The 25,372-nt window shown below is 31.0% G+C and overlaps 2 protein-coding genes and 1 long non-coding RNA gene across 6 annotated transcripts; all 3 read right to left on the bottom strand.

Moving 5' to 3' along the window:
- Positions 1–1,289: 1,289 nt before the first annotated feature.
- On the bottom strand, positions 1,290–5,749 carry LOC123883598 (probable L-type lectin-domain containing receptor kinase S.5). Its single transcript, XM_045932452.1, has one exon. The coding sequence runs from the start codon at positions 4,003–4,005 to the stop codon at positions 2,041–2,043; it is 1,965 nt and encodes a 654-aa protein (XP_045788408.1). The 5' UTR covers positions 4,006–5,749; the 3' UTR covers positions 1,290–2,040.
- A 4,305-nt stretch (positions 5,750–10,054) lies between these two features.
- LOC123883589 lies at positions 10,055–13,284 on the bottom strand. 3 transcript variants are annotated; one of them, XR_006800258.1, is made up of 3 exons: positions 12,947–13,284; positions 12,781–12,822; positions 10,055–10,510 (listed from the first exon to the last, which is right to left on the bottom strand). It is a non-coding gene; the product is annotated as an uncharacterized LOC123883589 (long non-coding RNA). The 3 variants fall into 3 exon arrangements; XR_006800263.1 differs by lacking the exon at positions 10,055–10,510 and adding an exon at positions 12,303–12,518; XR_006800260.1 differs by lacking the exon at positions 10,055–10,510 and adding an exon at positions 12,303–12,515.
- A 6,864-nt stretch (positions 13,285–20,148) lies between these two features.
- Positions 20,149–22,864, bottom strand: LOC123902359. Of its 2 annotated transcripts, none has more exons than XM_045952058.1 (5): positions 22,036–22,864; positions 21,713–21,768; positions 21,120–21,193; positions 20,834–21,021; positions 20,149–20,738 (listed from the first exon to the last, which is right to left on the bottom strand). In XM_045952058.1, exons 1-5 carry the CDS (start codon positions 22,300–22,302, stop codon positions 20,340–20,342), a joined length of 984 nt encoding a protein of 327 aa, XP_045808014.1. In that variant the 5' UTR covers positions 22,303–22,864; the 3' UTR covers positions 20,149–20,339. The 2 variants fall into 2 exon arrangements, with proteins under 2 accessions (XP_045808014.1, XP_045808016.1); XM_045952060.1 differs by having other exon boundaries at positions 20,149–20,735; positions 22,036–22,852.
- Between the last annotated feature and the right edge of the window lie 2,508 nt (positions 22,865–25,372).

Genomic DNA, 25,372 nt, shown 5'->3' with positions numbered 1-25,372 from the left:
TATAAAATATATGACGAAAGAAAAGTTAAAAATTATATAACTATCGAAAAGTTCAAACCAAATGAATTTAATTATTAGAATTTGTCTAACAACTTTTAATTCTTCAAATGGATTACACACACGGATGCACGCACGCGCATGCGACGTGCATGCACATACACACACTAATTAAAAAAAGTTGATATCATATACGATCGCTCATCTTGAATATCCTCTAAAGCCCTATGTCGTTTATCATCTGCTTTATCCAAAAATAGGCAACTTTTGTGCGGTGGGGAAAATTTTTTTGGTGGTAACTTGTGGAATAAAATGGCCTATAAGAAATAATTTCTTTTTGAGCAAATTTAATACAAATGAGTAAGTATACAAAACAAAAAAGCTCTGCGATCGGGAGGGGCTGAAACCACTTGATGACATAACTGACTCCCGAATCAGATTAAACTGATGGTGAAAGTCAAAAAAATAAATACAAAACAAGCTTAGCGGGTGAAAATATCAATGTTTGAGTTTGGATGGAAGACTTACACTAACAAAATCGATTCTTAGCTATATCCACTTACTATCATATGCAATGTGTTAAGATTTCAAAGACTTTGTGTGATGAAATGGAAAAAAATTAGCGTGGTTTTTATATAGTGACATTGAACTAAAGCGTAAACCTCATTTGGTCAATTAAGATGTGTGTTGTTTGTCTAAGAATGGGGGATAAGAAATACGGAATTCTCACCATATGAAAATAGCTTTCTTTATGAAGATACTATACAAGAATTTTAAGCATTACCGGCCGCCAAAAACGGCCGGAAAGAGAAATTTCCAGCGGCCAAAAGTCCACCGCATAATCAGCTGTTCGAAACCGTAGCGGCGGTCTAAAACTGCCGATTTTTTTTTTTTTTGAATATTTTTTTTGTGAATATAATTTTTTTTTGTTTTTAAATTTAAATGGTTATTTGAAATTTGTAATCAAAATCTAAATTAAATAATGATTAAATTAAGTTTAAATATTACAAATATTCTTAATCGAGACTTTTTAAAATCAAATTAGCAAATATTATAGAGAAAGAATGAGTCGAGAAATTGAATGCGTAGAAAAAGAATGAGTTGAGAAAGAATGATTAGAGAAATGATAGAGAGGAGAAATAGAGAATGTGTAGAGAAAAGGTAGAGAGAATGAAATATTTTCCCGTCTACATTTTGCGTCGGCTTGAAACTGCCGCAAATGCCTCATTTTGAAATTTTTTCCACCTATTTTTTGCGTCAGCTTGAAACCGCTGCAAATTCCAAAGTTTTTTTATTTTTTATTTTAAAAATTCTGGTTGCTTTTCCGGCAGATTTTGCCGCCGTTGTTGTGTAAGGTACCCTATAACATGTATGGTCATAATAAGGATCTTTGGGTTTTTATATATTCTCAACCTTATGACTCACCTTCTCTTCTTTAAGAAATACCTTCCACTTATCATAAATAAAATCTTGATCAATAAGACATCATATGCATCAAATACCTCTTTTTTTTTTTTGACAGAAAACCTCATTTTTTCATATTCCAAACTTTTACTCTAAATATACAAAATAAGACAAAACAAGTAAATAGTTCTCATAAAACTTAAATAAAAGTTTAATTTATTTAATAAAATTACTACGTAAAAACTATGCACATTTTAGTGATTATCAAGCACCAATCTAAATCAAAACTACGCTAGAGGACAAGGAGCTAATAACAAAAAACCTCTCATACACCAACGGAACCTACAACCGAAACACACTATGCTAGCTCCCTAAAAAAATAATACATCAGAGAGAGATTGTTGAAAAATTTACACAACAAAAAAAGTGGTATGCAAATATTCATCAAACTATAGTACATAATGTACACATCGAAAGAGAAAATTAATGTCATAAATCGAAAATACATAAACTTTTTAAAAAAGGGCTAAATAATATAATAAACTATGTGACACCGACAATTCAAATTATATATATACATCATTGTCGAAAACTGACACAACATTGACACATATAATTAAACTTAATAACTTGTATTTTCTATCTTCCACTAAGTTGAGTGAATGGACCATTGATAAGAGAATTATCTTCACCTTCTTTGAAAGATGAAGGCATAGCTGGCCAAACAAAAGAAGGTCTTTCCATTGGAATAATTGGAGGAGATGCTTCTCCATTTAAAACCATTAAAACACTTTTCATTGATGGTCTTTCATTAGGATTTGGATGACAACATGCCAAACCAAGAACAAGCACAATTTCAATTTCTTCTTCCCATTTTACCCTCTCAACCTCTTTCTCTTCACAACTTATCCTTTTATCCACAACACTAACAATTTCACCTTTTCCATAAAGCTCCCAAACTTGATACACTATACTATTTTTATAATCGTCTTGTGCAAACACATTTCCCGGTCTTCTCCCACACACAACTTCTAAAACAAGTACACCAAATGCATACACATCTGTTTCGACCGTTGCTCTTCCTATTAGAAAAGTTTCCGGTGCCATATAACCTGGAGTCCCCGCAATTTCCTTTGTCGAGTGATGAGTTTCATTTCTCTTTTGAACTGTACGCGCTAATCCAAAATCACCTAATTTAGCGACGTAATCTAAGTCCAACATTATATTGCTTGCTTTAATATCTCTATGAAGTACCCTTCTTTCACAACCATTGTGAAGATAATCCAATGCTTGTGCTACATCACGAATCACGCTATTCCTAGTTTTCCAATCAAGTACTTTAGAATATTGTGATTCTAATTCACTTGATTGGTTAAATAGGTATTTGTCTAAGCTTCCTTTAGGCATGAACTCATAAACGAGGAGAAGCTCTTTGCTTTCGTAGCACCAACCAATAAGTTTCACCAAGTTTTTGTGGTGTAGGCTTCCAATTGTTGTAACTTCTGCCATAAATTCTTGCTTTCCTTGACGCGAGTTCTTCGAGACTCTCTTCACAGCTATCTCTTTCTTGTTTCCAAGAGTACCCTTGTAAACCGTTCCAAATCCACCTTCGCCAAGTTTGTTCTGATGGCTGAATCCACCGGTTGCTTTCATCAATTCCTGTAGTGTATATTTCTTTGGAGCCATAGATGAGTGTTGAATTTGATCCTCTATCCTTGGATATGTATCTTCTTGAATCTCCGTGTTTTTTTTCGTTAGAAAATAAGCCAAGAGAAAGACCAATACACCAAGGATTATCACCATTGGAAGTATAATCCAAACCAGCAAGTGTTTGTTTTTCTTACTATCTTCTACACCGCTGAATTCCCATGCTTTTACACAGTTTAGCTCTGTATAAGTACTTGTTGAAGCAGAGAAACCAACATAAACCACTTGTTTAAAATAGTAAGAGAGATTAAGAGGTGGAGATACCAAAAGGGTCTCCATAGAATCTTGTGAATTTCCACTCATTGAACCAAAAACAAATATCACATCATTAGAATATTCAATTCTTATAGTTACATCTTTACCAGATGAAAGATTCACCTTAGTGTTTATCAATGGTACTTGTATCAAAGAGGAGATGCTATTTATGTTGATTCCAACATGGCCATCAGGACCGTCTCTGGTTGAACTCTGTCGTGTATCAAACTCAACTGCAAGAATTGCGGCTCGAGAAGTTCCTTCAGTGTCAGCATTTACAATACCAAGCCATTGTCCTGAACTATTTTCAGGGAGAGTTGGATCAGAAGCTAAGATAAAAGCTATTCCTTCTCCACCAGGGGAAGTTTCAGGAGTTATATTGATAACAAAAGTGGTGTTGAAGGAAGCAATTTTGAATGGATCTTTGTATAAAGCGCGTCCTGATAAATTGGATATTGAATCTTTAATATTATCTGGGGTTACTTGTATAGCTTCTCGTTGTATATATGAGTTATTGAGTAACAATTTGCTTGCATCGTTTGGTTCAAAAGTTGAAAAATTGAAATACAAGCAACTAACTTTGGTAAAGGCTATGATAGTGAATAATAATAGATATTTGTATAGCAAAGACATGAAGCTCATATTTGTATAGTGTGTGTGTGTGTAGTAGAGTAGAGATGAAATGATTTATATACTTGTTTAGAATTTTTGAATTCTATGTATTTTAATCATCCTCTATTACTTGGAAATTTCTTACGCGCTTCGGAGTAATAAAGGAAAGATAAAAAAACCTTCCACTTGGATGATTTTGTTACTTGTGTGTGATGCAAGGTTTTAAATTGCGGTTGCGGTCGTGGATGCGGTTGTAGTTGTTGCGAATGCGGTCATTGTGGTTGCTGCAACGGCAATGCGGTTGTTGCGGCGTGAAATCATTTTGAAATTTCACAAGCTATATAAAATTAAACTAGTATGTAACTACACTATTTATCCACCATTATATAGTCTTGGTTTATTCCATAAACAATAATTTGAATGTATTGAAAATACACGGTTGATAGATTGTTAAAAGTAAGATTTTTCATTAATTTGACACAAATTAGGATTTGAAGTTCATAAATTTTATTTTTTGGTGAGAAAATTTGAATGAACATCGCCGAAAACATCTTATGCGGCTTCCGATGCGGTTGTGATGCAGTTACGATGCGGCCGTACACGTGCAATTGCGGTGTGATGCGGTTGCGGTGGCTACCGCATCAGCAATACTGCGGCCGCAATTGCGGATGCGGACCGCAATTTAAAACCTTGGTGTGATGCTTCTACTATAGTGTGGTATAATAGACCATATATATAAGAATTTTTCTAGAGCATCTATAATGAGATATTTAATTTTGGATACTTGGATTCTACGAGCAGATATTATTCATTTATGTGGAGTTTAAAACTATATTGTTTGGCAGTACTCACCTATATATGAATGTTAGCCGGCCAAAATATTATCTATATACTACTTCTTAGCTTATTTTTATCCAATACAACATGAATTTACACTTGATTTTCAATGGATCATTTATTTATTCTCTTTCTTAACGACAAAGTTCAATGTTTTGTAATTTCTTTTGGCTAACATTTTGTCAAATGCTTATGTTATTTTAAAACTAAAACAAATTAAATATTGTCTTATCTTTGGTTTTTTGCAGAAAATTAAACACTATGATATAGTTTTCTTCTTGTGACTGAAAGTGACAATAATCCATGTTAACATGTGAAATAAACGTTGAATAATTACATAAATGGCAAAGTTCCAGGAACAAACCTTTTCCATGCATTGAGATAAAAGAAACAAGTTTAAATAAACAGTTAATATTAATATTGTTAGATTGAATGTTTTCGACCTAATTTCTAACACTACACAGTTGTGTGTGAATTTTAGTTATATTTACTAGCTAGTTACTACCACTTTGTTTACAAACAAAAAGTATAAAATTTTGAGACAAAAAATCACATACCTAGTGTGATTAATAAACTTCATTTATATGATATAAACTTTTAATGAAATAGTAAAATTTGTAAAATTTATATTCATTAAAACGTTATTAAACGATATAACATTATTCAAAAATTACACTTCAATTTCCTCCTATGCACATGTACGTTTGATCATATATATTAAGGTCAATTGGCATTTATACTTTACCACTGAGCTGATGGCTTGCCAAAAACGTGGGTTGGTCCTTTACTGTACTGTTGATTCTTGTAATAAAAAGATATGACCCCACAAGGATTTGTTAATGGGAAGTATATAGAGATTTTGTTGAGAGTTGATTTAGTTTTTTTTTTTATAAGCAAAAAATGAATTATAAAAAGTACAATAGGTACTCAACCCTTACGATTCAGAATAGATCACTTTAAATGCGTTGAAAACAATCTAAAGAATTATTACGCCATTCAGAAAAAAACTAAATTAACATTGCTTACGCACAACACCAAATAATAGGTGTTGAGCACATATACATACTTTAAAAAAATTAAAAGATATAGTAATTAGTAATTAATTACTAATTACTAATTATTAATTACATATACATATACATTGTCCTTTACTAATTACTTTTTTTTTTGAAAAAAAAGATAAAGTAATTAATTAATATTAGATGTTGTGATTAATTTATTAAACATTTATTTTTTCTATTTTATGTGTGTGCGCCTAAGAAATACTTATTTGGGGTTGTGCCCCTATAAGTATATCTCTGATTTAGTTAGGTTTTAGAAAATATTTGATATTTGATAAATAAAATATCTTAGGATTATAGATTTCATAACAAAAATATATTCAAAATTCTAATATTTTGTTTTTGCTATGGAAAATCATCATAAAAAAAATAAATCCAAAGGTGAGGTAAGCAAATGTAGAAAATGTTCTCTCTTGAGGTAAGTAACAGACAATCCACATAAACGAATTATGAAAAATACATCCTTGGACTAGTTTCCATAATCATAAGACAAGAACTATTCACTCATTGACATGGTTATAGTATAAAGAAAATATAAATAATTGCAGTAAATAAAAGTGCAAGAAAAGTAAAGAAAACTTAGATTAAATTGACAAGTTTGGCACTACGGGGGTCGTAGCACTCAGTTGCAAAGTCTTCACATAATTCCATAATCCATGTACACTTGACTTTTCATATTTTATGACTTATGGGTATGGTTTCTTGAACTTTTATCTCAGCCTAAAGTTGATTTTACTTTATTTTCACTTCATTGAGGATTCTCACTATCATAAAATCAAGATTGGACACTAAGGCTCCTTAAAATGCTTAACAATCAAACAACTATATATATACGAAAACTCTTAATGAGGGGATTATAAAATCAGTCTATGATGGTTGAAACTTGAAACGACCATTGTGCTGACGAGAAAACACCACTGAAGAAGAGGGATTGTAATTTGCATTGGTAATACTTTCTCCGATTTTTTTTATAAGAGAAACATTTTAGATTTTTTTTTTGTTTTTTTTTATAGGAAGCACTATTTAAATTTAGGCTTAAATGCAGTTTTGACCCCAAAAGTTTCACAATTATGCGATTTAAGCACCCAAGTTTCAATTGTGCAGTTTTGGCCCCCTAATTTATCCCAATTTGCATCTGCTAGCCCCCGTTGACTTTTTTGATTAAAAATTGATTATTTGCCATTTTAAAATTTTTAAAATATTTTAAAAATAAATAAAAGATGTTTTTAAAATTAAAAAAATGTTTATAAAATAAAAAAAATTGTTTTAAAAAAATGTATTAATTTTTTCTTAATTATTGTTTTAAAAAAATAGTTTATAAAATTTTAAATATAATTTAAAAAAAATAGTTCATAAATAAACTATTTTTTATAGCAAAATTATTTTATAGACTACATAGAACAAATAAACTTATTTTATATTTTAGTTTTTAAAAACAAATTTTCATTTATTTTTAATTTTTAAAATTTTAAACCATCTTTTTTATTTTAATATTCTTTTAAATATTTTATAAATTTTACAATGCCACATAAGAAAGTTTTAGTCAAAAACGTCAACGGCGGGCCAACAATCGCAAAATTGAAATTTGGGGCTTAAATTGAACAATTATGAAACTTAGGGTGATAAAATTGCCCAATTAAAACTTAAGGTACCAAAGTCGCACAATTGTGAAATTTGAGGGGTCAAAACAGCATTTAAGTCTTAAATTTATTATTTATTAAATACACAATTCAATTTGTACTCTTATAAAATAAAATCAAATAATCTTGACAAAAAAAAAATCAAATAATTAATTCCAATGTTAGTCCAAGGTTAATTAGTTTTGGAATAAAACATAAAATTTTTGAATTATTGTTCTAGTGAACACTTAAGGGGGTTTGTATTATTGATATTATAAGAATAAAATTGACATAAGTTTGGACCAGAAAAAGTCCATTAGGTTTACAGAAAATATGAAGTGCTATTTATCGGCCTTTGATTCCTTCTTCTCCAAGCTTAGCAGACATGTTTTTCGGCCACCACTCCCTCTGTCGTGCGTACGTGGTCACCGGAACGGTTTCTTCTTCTACCACTCTGGGCTGGTGGATCGTGGGGGTGGTGGTGATCTTCTTCCTCGTGAGGTATCATGGTGAAGGATCATGGGAGTGATGATATTTTGGGTTTACACCGCCTGTTGGGTTAATGGTGTAACGACCCGATTTTTAGTAAATCGATATTTTATATATTTGCATATATTTTGGGTTAGTGTTAAATATTTATTTACGCGACGTATAATTATTTATCGCGAACATAAGTTTGTGAGCGAAACCTTTGCCGTGTTAGTGGGCTTGGGGCGTGTGATAGAAGCTTAATGGGCCTAAGCCATTGGGCTTGGTTCATGACCAATAGAGAGTGGTATAAGTAGCAAGTCAAACTAAGGAATAGTATCACAATTTGTTTTCATGAGAAGTTAGAGTTTGTAAGCTTAGAAGCAAGAGCAAACCCGCAAGAAGAAGAACACGAGCAAGGAGAAGAGTTTAGAGGCCAAGAATCATCATTCAATCTAAGGTGAGAGTGGTTAAGCATAAGCTTGGGTGATCCAAGAGAGGGGAGGTGTCTAGCCTTCATTCCTGAACTCTCTCATCCAATTTCTTTGGGGTTTGGGTGAAATTTCTTTATCATAAACATGTCTTTTCATCTTAGTATGCTTAATGAACATCTAGGAGGGAAGATGTATATGTTTGATGATGGTTTTGCATGTTTATGCAACTTTGCTTATTTTGCAAGAAATTGACATGATTTTGATTGTTTGATGTATTTGGATGTTTGGAAGGGATGATTAATGTTCCTTGATATCATATATGCTTGGAATTGTTGTTTAAGAGAATTTATAACATGTTTGAATGAATTTTTGAGTGGATTCAATGTTAAACCGCCTTAGAGAAACTCAAGAACAGATATTTTTCTGGTGTAGTTCGCTAAGCGACCAGGAGTTCGCTGTAGCGAACATGTTCGCTGAAGCTCGCCAATGCTCGCCATGAGCAGGTGACTTCCTGGTGAGGTTCGCCATGTCTCGCTAAGCCCTCGCTTAGCGAAGGCCTCTGCGACAGCAATTGTTGTTGATGTTTATAAGTGTATCTAGGCACTTGTAACATGGTTTTGTTTTGGTTTTGAATTATTATATGTTTAATAATTGTGTTGTGTGATGGCATTTATATAAAATGTCAAAGAAGTATATGTATTTTTGTATATCGGGTTGTCCGATAAAGAAGAATATCAGTTTGTCTGATAAAGAAGTTTAATGGATTATGTTATCCATGTAGTGAGCAGTAGCTTCGTGCTAAGTGATTATCATATGTTTGGTAAATGCATGGCATTCATAAATTCATGCATTATTTAGGGATATCAGACTTGTCTGATAAAGAAGGATATTGGACTTGTCCAATAAAGAAGAATATCAATGGTAAGTTCCTTGATAAAGAAGATGGTACCACATGCATTAGTCGTGTCTAGGTTGGCATGACATTGAATGTTTGGCATTAGTCGCATTTGAGTAAATGTGCAATTATGTGTTATGTGTTATGTGAGTTCTTTGTGTTGTCCGAGACGACGTGAAACTATCTGGTTGTGTATTTGTGAGTATGTGTTATCTGGTGTATTACTTATCGAGGTATGTGTGTGAGTTAGTATTACGTGATAGGTTGAATATAGGTGCGTTTCTATATTCGTATGTATGTGATTATGTTTACTAACTCTCTACCTAATTGTTATGTGCTGGACCTTTGGGGGTTCAGGTATTCAGGTCGAGGTTTCAATCGAGCTTTAGCTGTAGATCGTTTTGGTGTGGAGCACTTTTGGTGAGGAGCTAGTGTAGGCTACCTTTGTATAGTTTTGTTAAGTTAGTTTGGTTGTGATGTATATTAGTGCTCTGGTATGTTGTAACATCGAGTCGGGGATCGTTTGTATTCCGTCGTATATCGATGCGAACATCTTAACTTATGTTTTATGTTAATGAATTATCTTTCGAACTATTTTGTTCATTGCTTTGAAAATCCTTTATTTAAATGTTTTCCGCTGCGACGTTTCGTGTCATGTGCACGATCGTTTTGAAAATGTTTTCCGTAGCGCTCCGGCTACTTATCTTTAAAGAGTTTTTAAGATCACGTTTTTAAGGGTAGTTAGTTCGGGGTGTTACAAATGGCGCCAAACACTGCTGTTTCCGCCTTCATGTAATTTGAACTTCATGGACTAGAATTTATTGGGCTTTGCTCTATTGGGGCACGACAAATGGTTTGGATCCTTGTCCCGTCCAATTATTAATGTGAAAAATAAGCTTCGTTGATCTGTGTGATTTTTTAAAGGTGTTCCTTAAAAAAAAAGACTGGAGGGTGTAAAAATAAGAGGAGCAAATGAAATTAACCGATGAAATATATGTGAGAAAGATGAGGGTTTTGTTTCGGTCTTGTTCTAGTTCTACGAAAATGAAAGTTCAACCATGAGGATTTTTGTTTCACTGCAATTAGGAATGACCAATCTCCGTTGGGGAACCTCTAGGGCACACAAGGTGGGTTCTCCCCTCTCAACCGAATTTTCTCCATACACATGAGCCAAAAATTGAACTTCTGACCACATACTTTAGGAGACCAAGACCCTCACCACTTAGACCAATTCATTGATGGTAACCATGAGGATTTTATCATAGCAAAGCAAACACAAAAAAGGAGAATTAATTACACAATAATAAAATATTTAGTATGAGATATCGATTTTATTTTACTATTGATATTGAATTATTCATGCTTTTTATATAGTATATGACTACGAATTTAGAATTCGTTCATGCTTTTAATAATATGAGTAGAATTAAGAGATTAAAAGGGGCCAAGAGATTGGACTTCATCTATTTTTTTTAAATTGTCTTGAATATAGAATTTCCATTATCATGGTTAAAACCTTAATTAATTACCAGATATGAAAAATGAGAGGAATCGAAAAAATTTCTAATCATCTTTTAATTTGTTATTTTAAAATTTCATAATTTTCTTCATGTTTTTGATAATATGAGTAGAATTGAGACATTAAAAGGGGGTCTTGAGCTAAGAGATTGGACATGATCTATTTTTTTTTAAATCGCTGCGAATATAGAATTTCAATTGTCATGGTTAAAACCTATTACCAGATATGAAAAATGAGAGGAATTGTAAAAAAAAAAAAAAATACTGAAAAAATTACATGGGAAGAACCACAAAGTGGATACTCACCAAATTGATGTATTTTTTTTTTTTTATAAGACCCCAAATTTATGTATGATTTCTATCATGTGGAATACGGAAAAGGATTTCTTGCAGTAACAAAATGGAGTCATTCTATCAAAAAAAAACAAACCGGAGTAATAAATCTGCTTGATTTAATTTTAACGGCTGAAATTGTTTCACTGAAAATTGAATTTGTAATGTAAATTATTCGATCTAAAATCGACGTCTAAGATTAAAAATTGTATGTAATTACGTGTGATAATTACACCATTGAATCATTATGTGGAATACCTTGCATTTTTAATGGGAAAAAAATGTTACATTCTATGCTCCTAGTTTCCTAGTTTATTTTAATTATGAGCAAAAATCTATTTTGATCTTTCATAAATTTCAGACGTAACAATTCAGTGTGTAACTACTTGTAATAATTACAATAGTCAATCATAATCCTGTGGAATACTGCATTCTGAATGGAAAAAAATGTAACATTTTATTCTCCTAGTTTCCTAGTTTAATTTATTTATGAATGAAAACCTATATGTTGGTCTTTCACAAATTTCAGAGGTAATAATTCAGTTTCCAACAAAAATAAAATTCAAATTAGTCTATGACAATTTTGTACGGAATAAATTAATTCTTTTATTATAAAAGAATCAAAGACTTGATCGTTGTGTGGACGGAAAGAAATCACGGATTGTTTAGAGGCTCAACAAGTACTCTTCATCAATTGTTGGACAAGATCAAGCTTTTTTCTACAGGTGGTTGAAGCCGACGGGTGTTACTTTAGCTTCAAACTACCATAACTAGTGGTCTAGTCCATTACTTTGTTTGGGCCTTGTACGATTTTCTTTCTGTTTTTTTCTTTGACTCGTTGTAAATTTTGGTAGTCCACTTCGGTACATCTTGTATTGAGGGGACTATTTTTGTTAATATATATGTCATTGTAGCTTGTTAAAAATAAAAAAATTTAGAGAGTAATTTAGATATTAAATTTATTAGGGACTAAATTATCTATTTGTGTGAATATAAAAAGGGTCTTCACGATGTACCAAAAAAAACGGTCTTCACCGAGCAAATTTCCGTTTGGCCTAGCTTTTTTTTGAGCTTATGCAAATAGCTTATGCAATATATAAATTAAGTTTTATGTTATTTTATAAGTTCACACCAGTGAAAATTGTAATTTTATAAGCTATTTTATCATAAACTACCTTGACAAACTTATAATAATATATAAAAATTGCATAAGTTGTTTGCATAAGCTCTAAATAAGAGGGAAAAAAAGTCATGTCAAACGGACCCTTAATAGTGAAGCATCGCTCCCACAAAGTGAATCAAATTATCAAACCTTATCACCTCACCACATGCATACGGATCTAATGATTATGGCTTCATCAAGAATCGAAGGCATCTACTATTTATAATACACAAAGATTAGAAGTGAGAAAAATATTGATATTTCTTTATATAAAATTTAAAAACAATGTATACGATTATACCTTCTTCATAAAAATTATGGATATACAAAAAATGTTTATTTATTTATTTGTTTATCAGAATTAGTATGTATTTTTATTTGTTAAATCATAGTTTATTAATTAATTATAACATGGACTCAAGTACGTTTATGAACTTCAATTAAAGATAAATGTTTGATTTAACTATTAACTACTTACCTCATCACCAAATTTGGATTACTGATCCCTTTACAATTTAAACTGGAGATCAAGACAAAACAAATAAAGTTTATTAATGACATCATTCAAATGATTATTTGTTTAACGATGATGGTTTTTCAAAATTGAAAAGATCTGAACTTCAAAGAAATTAACACAAACTCACCAAATTAGAGGAAAGGCCAAGATAATGAATTTGATGGCAGCTTCTTAATTCTTTCATGGTGTTGTGAAAGCATTGGGCAGCTTTGCACCAGGTGAGAGCGACATGTATCATAGGGTCGAGCAAAAAGAACAACCACACCATATAAGAAATGGTGGTTTTCTAATTAAGCCGCGATCAACTGATACGTGTTTCTCTCACCCGGAGTAAAAGTGACCATTGAAAATATTGAAATTTGTAAGTTTTTTTTTCTTCTTTTTTCTTCTAAGTTTCTAAGCGTTGCCTGTTCTATACTTATATTACTTGTTTGTTGATTGGCTTTGGTTTTATAGGAATTATTTAATTTAATATTGTTCACGGGTCGTTTTATAAGTCTTGTGCTTATCTCCTTGTGAGCCATCATTTGCCAACAAGCAACAACATGTCTTAATAACGACTTTAATTATAAAATAAAATTCTAAAAAAATATGAAAACATAAGGGACAAATTCATGTATTAAAAATTGCAATCATATATACAAGTGTCAATTGTCCTTGGATGAGGGAAGGGAAAAGTCATCACTCATCATTGATCACTCCTTTTATTTTATTTTTCTATTGAAATTATATAATATAATATTTCAAATAAATAATTCTCACTATCTATTGGGTTGGATCTAGTCTAGTAAATTAAACTCTTTCGAAGTGTTGAATTAATGTTTTACATTGTTTCAAATAATAAGTGTAATCTAGTTGAAAGAGCTTATGAGAAGGAAAAGAAAAAAGAAGTCTCTAAAATTAGTCTCTTTTATTATATATAATAATTAAAAAAAATTATCTAAAAGTGTTTTTCTGTTTTGGACATATCAAAGTTTTTTATTTTTACAAAGCCAAAGATATTTTTCTTAGTGGAAACACAATATTTTGGATTTCGGCCGGCACCTTTGAAATTCAATGTTGGTGATGATTCCTCTCTCAAAAGCACGCTTATAATTTGATATGACACTTATTTCTGTCTTTATTAACCGACATTAATAAATAGATTAAAACAATTTGCCGAAGTTGTTTTTTACACTACTTTCACACAATTTTGAATATTGGTCGTTGATTGTAGATCGAATAGTCCATATTAATGGAGTTACAAACTTCAAACAAATTTGATCCTATATTTTAGATCGGACTGTTGTATTGTCAAACTGTGTAAAAATTGTGGAAAAGTAAACCTAGAAAATATATTTCCTTATTAAAGTATCTGTCATCTAGTGAAAATGTTAAATTTATCGTATGAAGCATAAGTTTATCTATTTTTTCATGGTATAGATATGAAACTTTCACCATTTTTTTTCCACCACCATCAGATATCAGTTTTAGCGTATCAAGTGATTTTAGTCTCTTTCCGATCATCACTGTAACTTCCACCGTTTTTAACAATTATTAATATTTATTAGAAAATTAATTGGAGAATGGGAGGGGAGTAATAAGTTTTTTTTTTTTTGTCAAGAGGGAATAATATTATTTTTTTGGTACAAAGGGAATGATAAGTTTTTTTTCTTTATAAAGGGAGTAATAAGTTTTTGTCCATATGCAAATGTTAACTTTCTTTCGACATGGACTGATCAATAATAATAGAGTAATATTTTTTGTTTTTATTTGCAAGTAGATATCAGCAATGTGGGCAAGTAGATCAGCATTGTGACATATGAAATTCCGCCTACTAGTTTTAGCAAACTGTCCGCGGTTTGGATTATGATGATTTTGTGGACAAAAATAATTTAATCCAAATTGTCTTTAATTTTATTATTTGATAGTTTAATCATTAATCTCAACATAAGTAGGTCTTTTCGTTAAATTTTGAGTTAATTTTTTTTAACTTTTGTTAAATTTTGAGTTAATTTCTTCTGAAACTTTTACATAGTACTCTCTTAAGTGGTCCATGTACGCAAATTCATTAGACAAGTCGATGATTTAAACAAAAATTTGATGAAAATGACCAACTTAAAACTTTTTAAACATAAGGGTTCAAACTGAAACCTAAAATAAACATAAGGGACCAAATATGCAATTAAGACAAAAAAAAATATATCATTTTTTATATTTGGCTGTTTTGGTTTATTCTGCTTGTCCTTCTTTTTTTGGTGGTTTGAGTGGTTTTTTATGGAATTTTGTTTAGTTGTTAAAATTTATTTTATGTAATGAATTTTTTTTTTAAGCAAAGGGGCCTAAGCGCATTATGTATTGAATTTAACACAATACATCTGGTTTTTATTGAAAGGTCAACTTGCCCCACTTGTCCAATTACCTTTGGGGATGGATGTTTTCTCTCCCCACCTCCCGTGATCTTTTATACCTCCAATATTCCAATTTTGTCCTTGTAGAAAAATTTGATTCGCAGAAATCGAATTTTTACTAGTGGAAATTTCGGTTCGCAAATAAGTTATTTTAGAGTAAATTTCGGTTTTTAGAAACCGAAATTTGTTTTCAAGACAAAAAAAAACTTCGATTTCTACAAACCGAAGTTTTTTCAAGAACAAAATTGAAAATTCAGGGGGATAAAAGATTCACGAGGGGGTGGGGAGAGAAAACATCTTGGAATCAGCCAATAAGATCATTATTCCTGTTTTCCCCTTGCCAGACAAAACTACTGCCAAGCAAGTTTCTCATTTCCTAATATTTTAGGCTTAACTATACATTTGGTCCCTTACGTTTATTTTAGGTTTCAATTTGGTCCCTTACGTTTAAAAAGTATCAATTTGGTCTCTTACGTTTATTTTAGGTTTCAAGTTAGTCCTTTCCGTCAATTTTGTCATATGTGGCAGTCAATTTGCATATGTGGACTGACACGTGGCACTTGGACACGCTGACACGTGTACTGTTCAAACGGTGTTAGTGACAAAACTAACGGAAAGGACTAACTTGAAACCTAAAATAAACGTAAGGGACCAAATTGATACTTTTTAAACATAAGGGACCAAATTGAAACCTAAAATAAACGTAAGGGACCAAATGTGTACTTAAGCCTTTCCTAATTCCTTTGCCTGCCCGTTACTTAGGCTAACATTATATGGTGGCCTTGTACTCCTTCACATTCTTTTAGTTTTATGAGTCTCATACATTGAAAAATGCCTACACATAAAACTTAGGTTGAGAGGTTGCACTGTGGTCTCAGTTTCTGTTCTTTTACATATTGATGTTGAGACCTCCCATCATTTGTTTCTTCCTTGTAAAATAATATTGAGAGGTGTAATATTTGCTGTTAAACTAGTTGGTATCATTTGATCCCGACTATATATATTGCTAATACACACCTGCTTGAAAATTAGAAGGAGTATATTAGCATCCTACACCTTTTCAATTTAGACAGCAAAGTCCTTGCCTTTTTCTTGCAAACTAGCTTGGCATAATGGGTAACATAGTAATTAACTTTTCCTTTGCTTTTGTCAGGTTATTTTACATTAAAATATTTAAAATTAAAATAAATAAAGATGTTAGAAAGCTGATTGTGACTTGTGAGCTTCTCTTTCCAAACCATGACCATCGTTATGCTGTAGCCTGAACCGATCTCCGGCTGACCAAATTTATGGCACCTCCGTTTGAGTATTTTGACGTCTGACCTTTTTAAACTGGCTTCTATCTAAGTTTAAATGAATTATAAAGTCTTATTTTGATGGGCAATTAAAGTTTGGGAAGCATTTCCATTGGATAAAAACACAATTGAAATGTAATCTTATATATGAAATTAAAATGCAATTGTCAAATATCACAAGATCTCCATGTAAAATGGAGTAAAATCCACCATGATGCAAATCGGTACAAAATATAGGACAAAAAAAAAATCAGAGAACAAAAATAAAAATGGGGAAGAAAGACGACAAACAGTGAAGAATTTAGAAATATTTAAATAAAAAAAATTAATCAAATAATATTACAAGTATACCCTTCACTTGTAATTGTTCCAAAAAAAAAAGTGTATATTTGTGTCAAAATGGAAAAGTGTAAGGATGCTAGCTAATATACTCCTAATTTTCAAGTAGGTGTGTATTAGCAAAATCACACACACATATATATATATATATAGAGTTTAATTGTTATGCACCGTCGGTGTAATTTTTTTTTGCACATACATCCAATGACGCGTTGCCACATCATTTAATGAATGTGACACATCATGTGTTTTTAATGACCATACATGATGTGTCTGTATATTATTGGACGCATGTGCAAAATATCTTTAGACCGACGGTGCATATAAATTAAATTCATATATATATATATATAAGCTTAGGCTCTTGCATTCTTACTATATTTTAATTAATTTTTCACCGGAGCGATTGTGATATTATTGATCAATCACATACACCGTAAAAATAGTTATACTAAACTGTTACTTTATTTGATATGGTCAAGTTTACAATAGACATGTATCAAGGTTACAAGAGCTGATATGTTTTACAGAAAATAGGAAATTAGGATCGATAAATAGTAATTACAATGAATGAAAATAATTATAATGACCAATCGTTAGTTGATTTAGTGGTGATTGACGATGAACTTGATAAGGAGGATCACGGTTCGATCTTCCACAAATACGATTGAAAGGGGGCTGAAATCACTTATTATCATAACTGACCCCGAAATAGATTAATTAGACGGTCTAGTAGACCGGATATTGATAGTTAAAAAAAATAGTTACAATGAATGAAGAAATAAAAAGGGGCTAATGTTGATTTGACATTATTTTCTAGGCTAATGCTACGATGGACCACCTTCACAAGTGGTCCACCGTGGACAAGTGATATACGGAATATGAATTTTACGAAATTCACTATTGGATTGAAAGTTTATATCGCATAGATCATCCATAAATTTTTTAAATTTTTTTGAAAATTATTTGATATGTTATTGAGACACATCAAGATTAATGGTTTATTAAATAACGTAAATTTTGATGGGTCTCAATAACATATTAAATGATTTTTAAAAAATTTTAAAAAATTTATGGATGATCTATACGATATAAACTTTCAATCCAACAGTGAATTTCGTAAAATTCATATTCCGTAGATCACTTGTCCACGGTGGACCACTTGTAAAGGTGGTCCACCGTGGCATTAGCCTTATTTTCTATAGGTTATTTGGAGAGACCAATAAATAAGGTCTCCATAAATATTTTTTTTTTTTTATATCAAATATGTTGGCCAATTCTAACATGCACAAATGCACATGTCTTTCATGGTGCACTAAGTTCATGATATCATTATAACGAATGCGAATTTTACAAAATCCATCGTTGGATTGATAGTTTATATCATATAGATCATCCATGACAAATTTTAAAGAAATTGGAAATCATATGATATGTCATTGAGACCTGTCAAGATTAACGGTTTATGCGTTTTTATTAAATACCGTTAATTTTGATGGATCTCAATGACATATCATATGATTTTAAATTTCTTTAAAATTTGACATGGATGATCTATATGATATAAATTATCAATCCAACGGTGGATTTTGTAAATTTCGTATCGGTTATAATTATATCAATATGTTATTATATTATTGTTCAATTTCACTTTTGTTGCCCCTCTTTTACTAAATTCATGAAAGTGGCGATCTTTTTTAATTTAACTTTTTGGCTCTATTTTTTCATTGGTGTAAATTTGATCTCTACGTATGTTTTTCCAACTAAAAATGGTATTATTTGTACTAAAAAAGTGATTTATTGTCCTAATATTGAATTTAATGACAAAATATATCTTTTTTTTACGGAGACAAAATATATCTTTTGAGACCAGAATTTACCTCTTTGATGCAAAAACTTGCAATTTTTATGGCAAAGTGCATGATCTAAGACCAAAATCTCATTAAATATGAAAATAGAGATGCCAAAAAGCTCGACTTAACAAATATGGTCCATAAAATGCAGATTTACAATATTAACTTTATATTTATCTTATAACTTTTTGTATACATTGTGTTTTCAAAAAATAAAATTTACTTATATTTTTAAAGTCAGTCCCCCCTAAAACTGAATTCTTGTCTCTGACCGGGACATATAATGATTTCATCTTCTTAACTAACAGCGTCTCCAATAAGAGTATCAAAAAGAATTTCATAGGCACCTTACTTAGACCTAATTTCTCAAAGATAACGAACAAACAAACAAAAAAAAGAATCAGAAATGCACAGAATTGGGATCTATTTCATACTTAGACCTAATTTTTCAATCAAACACAATTAGGATCTATTTCATAATTTTCCATTTCAATCAAGTAGAATACAAAGAAAATAAGAATGAATCAGAATAAAAGATGAACTCAAAATGCTTACAAAATCACAAAGAAAAGCTCATATATGAACTCAAAGCTTACAAAATCGCAGAGAGAAGTGACTTTATTGAAGCATGGAGAAGTGACGAATGAACGTTCAAATCGTAGAGAGAAGAGAGCTTATTGAAGCATAGAGAAGTGACTTACTTGGAAATACCTAAGGATTTTCCTAAGAACGCTAGATCCGCAGGAAACGAGTCCTAAGTGCAAAATCCGCATAAAAATCCATACGAATACCTCCGATTTTTTTTTATATTACAAGTATTTATGTTTTTTTATTTAAAAACCGAATAAAATCGAACCAATCAAACCAAAGTAACCGCATAGAATTGGATTAGATTGGATATTTTTTTTAGTCATCCAAAAACCGAACCAAACCGCATGTTATTTTCTTTTTGGATTGGATGACTTTTTGTCTCATAATCGATCCAAACCAAACTGCAAGCACCTATGTTCGTATCAATTTTATTTTTTGACTAATGCTTAGTATCACTTGTATTTTGTTTCAACCTTAAAATTTAATACTACTTATACTTATTTTCACTATCAATAAATTTCACTTTTGCTTTTGAAAAAAAAAGTAGTTGACCTTTTCTCTAATAAAAGAACTGCAAAAATAGTTTTAGTGATAAAAGCACAACACGAGGTGTGCCAAATAGCATACACTCATCTAGTATCATACAAGTAAGCACATATTGAAGAGAGTTGACTATTAATCCATATATACAGATACTAAGTGAATTAAGAACCACCTAAAGCTTAACTTAATGAATTAGTTTATTTGCCAACCTATGTTTTGTTGATAACAATGTAAATCACGTGATAAAGAATGCATTTGTTTGTTTAGTCAAAGAAGACACCTTCATCATAATCGAGTCAACTTAGGTATATACCCCGATTGATACATAATTTAATCAAGTATAGCTATATAAATATTGCATTCTACTTCAAAATCAAAGAATGCAATTCTAAGTCCAATGTCATAAATTTAATAATAATCTCCCGGCAAGAAAATTACAACACAAACAAAATCTTCACAAAATATGAACAAAGAAAACGATATCATAGAAAACACATGCAAATAAGTTATTAAGAAGTTGGACTTGCACTCTTGTTATTCTCAACTACGGCAAGATCATTGTTTGTTTGTCCCAACAAACTACTCATCGATCGTGCTTTCACCAATCCAAGCTTCATCCTCTTCTTCCCGATTGTCGATGGCTTCTTCTCATCATTGTCTTTGCTATCAAACTCGGTTTGTTTTTCGATAGGTGGAGACTCATTTTGACAAATTGGCATATGGTTCTTAGAACTTGTTGAAGCAGCAAGAGACTTATTTCTTACACTTGCCATGCTTCTCAATCTTCCTTTCCCCAAATGATGTTCACATAGTGAATAACCAACTAGTGTTGGTTGACAACACCTCCATCCTCTTCCATTAACGCGACTGCACCGCGAACCTTCCATAAGTGCACCACCTCTTACCTTCTTTTTTTAGAAATACAAAATATCATAATACAACGGATACTCAAACCCATATTCACTAAAAAAGTTAGAATTAACTGAAAAAGTGCACCGCTTACCTTCTTTTGTTTTGTTTCTCTAACCACTTCTTTAGTATCTTCGTTTTCTTCATCAAAATCGTAACTATCATAACATTTCTTCTTCGTCTTCCTCATCTTACTATTATTGTCATCATCATTGCTATTCGCAAAGCTCCCTCTCCGTTTCTTTAGAGGAAAAGTTTTCTCTCCCTCATTGCATTTCCAATCTAGCATATATATAATAATAGTACTCTCAATAACAAATGTAATTAACCTATCCATGCAATAGTTTCAATATATATACCACATTCAAAAAAATTGTTACCTTGTTTATAACTAGAAGAGCTTGAAGGTGAGAAAACCTCGGTTGAAATTTGTGCACCCAAGTTGCTACCTTTCCTACAAAAAAAAAAAAATGGACCCCAAAAAGAATCACAACCACAAACATATATATCACATATTTAATTTCAACATAAATATTAAGATGAAATAGAAAAAGATGGGAAAAAAAGAAGACCAAGAAGAGAAAGAATGCAATAATATTATGAAAGAAGATGTGATGTAAATGGGGGACCAGCTAGCATTTGATCATCTACCTGTTTGTGCAGCTCAAGGGCAAAATGGTAGGTAGCTAGTTTTGATTAAAAAAACGATCGGTTTAGATAAGAGGGTGTAATAATTAAAACACTCTTTTGTGCTACATTATTTTATAAAAAATATTTATCTAAATAAAAATAAAAATAAAAAATAATTTTAAAATAATTTCTTTTTTGTACAGGTTAAATCATGTTATGGGTCTCCATATATGTTTTCATCTTTTTTTCATATTACACTATATGAGATTTCATGGAGGAATAATAATTTCATGACATTATTTTATTTTTAATAAAATTCATGATTTTTATTTTTCATTCTTACCTGGTATCATTACCCTTATGCCCCTCTTCCTTAACTTGCCCTCTCCCATCTTCTTCCTGCATATCAAACACACACACACAAAATAAATAAATAAATAAAAACACATAGGATCCACTAAAATTAATAATATGGTTGGTTACAAATGTTACCTGTTTATGAATGTGAAATAAAATAAAAAAAATAAAATAATTATAACACCAATCCGACCCATTCTAAAAGGCTGGACAAAAGTGCACTAATTAACAAACAAAATGCCCAAAAAAATAAAATAAAAACCAAAAATTGAAATTATTCAAGTGAAATAATAATATTTATTCACTGACCAAAACATCTTGCTTATTGTGCTGCCTTATGGGATCATCACAGCCGTTGGTTGGTTTCCCGATCGGTGGGAGTGATTGATCAGACGGCTGAGGATGATCTGAGAGTGATAATAGTGCAGTAGCCATGTCATGAGTGCAAGAAAGATTTGGTGAAGTGGTTGTATCATCGTTGAGTTGCACCACCACCGGTGACCGGTTGATCATGTTGGGATCTGATAAAGTCACCGGTAAAAGAGAGAAAGGTATTTTCCTCTTTCGGATCCTCATCAGTGCAATAGATATTTAGCTCACAAATAACAATATAGTTTGAAATAATTAAAATTAAAAAACACCTAACATATGAAGATCTAAATATGGATTTAGATTTCGGGGAAAATAATGATGTTACAAAATATAAATAATAAAAAAAAGGAAAAAAAAAAGAAAAACAACTAAGAACTCATGTACTTCATGACTTTAAGGTGCAAGAAAAATTTATGCTTTATGAATTTATGAAAAGAACTATAATTCTTGGTTTCTTTGTGGCTTTTTATTTGTTGCACCACCACAAAAGGGTGTTGTTGTAGTTAAATTGTATGGGTGAAGGGGTGGCACGTGTGAAGGTGCTTTAGGAGTGAAAGCACGTGTGAGGATGATGACCGGTTTGGAAGGTAGCCAATGGAAATGGAAAAAGACAGAGTACGGACGAGGATGCCAGGGTGGAGAAGGAAATAGAAAAATTAGAAAATAAAAAATAAATAAATAGATAAGAGAAAGGAAGGGAGGGGAAGGAGTGGGTGGTTCTATCGTTTATACTTTTTTAAGAAGGGGGACTGTGAGTCCTACAACCATGACCCTCCTTAACAAGGACCCTTTTATATGATTTTTTTTCCATTATATAGGTTGAATTGATAAAGTAGGTTGAATTGATAAAGTGGCAGTTGTTCCTCTCTCTGTCCCAAAATATAAACTGTCCCAAAATATAAATAAAAGTAAGTTTATAAAAGTGATTGTATTTGAACCAAATCTTTAATTAAATACATCAAATTTTTTTGACTCATTTTTACTTATATTTTGAGACAGATAGAGTATATACGTAGTTAGACATCGGTGACCAAAGTTATTAAAATACTCCCTCCATTTAAGATGGGTCGAGTTTTAGAAAAAAATACAGTAAACAATAATCGGGTCTTTTTAGTTCGTATTGAGTTAGCTCATCGGATGCCAAAATTAAAAAGAAATTATTTATTTTTGTGAAATAAAAATTTTAAAAATAAGTTTCGTCTGGACGGATGAATTTTATAAAGGAAAGCAAAAAAATAAGGAATATAAACTTAGTGTCTCTCAAATGCAAAAGAAATGTTCAAAAACAAGTAACATCAAATAAAAACAGCTTCCTCCTCTAGGGTTTTAGGAATACCGTCAAGAAAAGATACAACATATCTTAAATGATGGTAAGTCTGAACTTGAAATATACTTGAACGAAAAATGTCTTATGGATGAATAAAGCTAATCCATTTAATGTCAAAAACCAACATAACATATATACATGACCTGTTTGTTTCAGCTTTAAAAAAATGGAATTTTTCTTTTAAACTTAAAATAGATTTTATAACACCATTTTTTAAAATATTATAAAAAAAATTATATTCGTTTTTTCTAAATTAAAACACTAAATTTGATATACATTATTGAAGATCAAAACATAGTCAAAATCGCAATTTTTTTCAAAAAGTTGTATTTCAAAAATTATTTTTATGAAAATCTATTGAAACAACTTCAAAATTAAGTGATTTTTTGAAATTTTGATATCCAACAAAATTTCAATAAAATGATGAAATACCTAAAATAACATTTTAAGAATAACTATTCAAACCAAATTTTCATTTGAAGCTTTTATAAAAAAATTCTTTGTAAATTTTTTTTACATAAAATTATGTAACACTATAAAACCTATTTTTGAAAAAAGCCAAAACAATCAGACCCATAATTACATGTAGAGTTATGAGATTTATTTGGTGGTTAAGATGAAAAAATTAAAAGTAAAGTGATAAAGTCTTATCTAAATTTGATTCTCACAAAAAAAAAATTAACCATTAACATATTAATATTAATCATTTAAAAAAGAAAAAGGTAAATGAATAAGAATCATTTTCAATATCTTAAATTACTACTATATCTACAATTTATTGTTAGTGTCATTGCCAGGTTTCAATGTTTGTATCTCATAAACGGCCCGATAAATAAATGGCCCGTCATATTTCTATATTATTAGCCCAGTACATAACTATAGGCCCATAATTAAATCCTTTCTGGGCAAGATAGTCGGACATCTATTGTTTCAATTTCCTTAAACTACTCCCTAAATTTGTAGATGTTTTCTCTTCCCAACCCCCGTGAATTTTTTATCCTCCTTGAATTTTCAATTTTGCCATTGAAAAAACTTTGGTTCGTAGAAATCGAAGTTTTTTTTTGCCTAGAAAACAAATTTCGGTTTCTAAAAACCGAAATTTACTCTGAATTTGCACTAGTAAAAATTTGGTTTCTGCGAACCGAATTTTTCTGTAAGGGCAAAATTTGATAATTGGGGGTATGAGGTGGGGAGAGAAAACATCAAATTTGTAGGGTATTTAAATAAGTCTCTGAGATTGTGTATCTTAAAAAGGTATGTACTTTTTCTTTTGCACCACCCGTATACATTGAATCGTTTAATCTAATTCGGAGGTCAATTATATCATCAAATTGAGTTTATGACTTTATTAAACTGTGAAATTGTTCTTATAATTATGCATTTATTATTAAAGGTCGATATGTTTTGGGTCTGTGCAAAAATGGTGACATTATAAGATTAGTACTTAAGTTTTATTATAGTTTTATTTTCAACCACTCAGTTTTAGTCCTTCTTTTTTTACTAAAAACAACTGTATTCATTCATTCAAATTAATAGAATACATCAATTGAAACGATTACATATTCAATTTCATTAAAAACTAAAAAGGATGAATTTGCGAACAATCTCGCAGTATCCGAGTTAATAGCATAAAACGGCTTAATGTCTACAAATATGACAAAGCCTACAATTGATATAACAAGATTCAAGTGTCCAGAATAGTCATGCCTCCTGATCTGCAACGTTGATGACTCTAAACTCATTGAATTTGGATCGAGGCGAATCTACAAATCTAAACAAAACAAACACCGTACGACGACGGGATAACAACACCGCACAAAGACGTGATTACAAACAAACTCCGCACTAAGACGGGATCAAACAACACCAAAGAAAAAAAATCACAAAGGAAAAACTCAAATAAAAACTAAAATTATGTGTAACCACTTATTTAATTGAAAAAGAAAT

Source organism: Trifolium pratense, linkage group LG1, assembly GCF_020283565.1.
Source record: "Trifolium pratense cultivar HEN17-A07 linkage group LG1, ARS_RC_1.1, whole genome shotgun sequence".
NCBI lineage: Eukaryota > Viridiplantae > Streptophyta > Magnoliopsida > Fabales > Fabaceae > Trifolium > Trifolium pratense.
Note: the sequence above shows the minus strand (reverse complement) of the source record. Positions and strands in the feature narration are given on the sequence as shown.

What these genes read in the sequence shown, in the direction of transcription:
- LOC123883598 (XM_045932452.1), bottom strand. Translation starts at nt 4,005, where the DNA reads ATGAGCTTCATGTCTTTGCTATACAAATATCTATTATTATTCACTATC.
- LOC123902359 (XM_045952058.1), bottom strand. Translation starts at nt 22,302, where the DNA reads ATGAGGATCCGAAAGAGGAAAATACCTTTCTCTCTTTTACCGGTGACT. An exon ending in ACAATAAGCAAGATGTTTTG is followed by an intron (nt 21,769 to 22,035) that starts GTCAGTGAATAA and finishes TTTGATATGCAG; the next exon opens with GAAGAAGATGGGAGAGGGCA. An exon ending in CTCTTCTAGTTATAAACAAG is followed by an intron (nt 21,022 to 21,119) that starts GTAACAATTTTT and finishes TATATATGCTAG; the next exon opens with ATTGGAAATGCAATGAGGGA.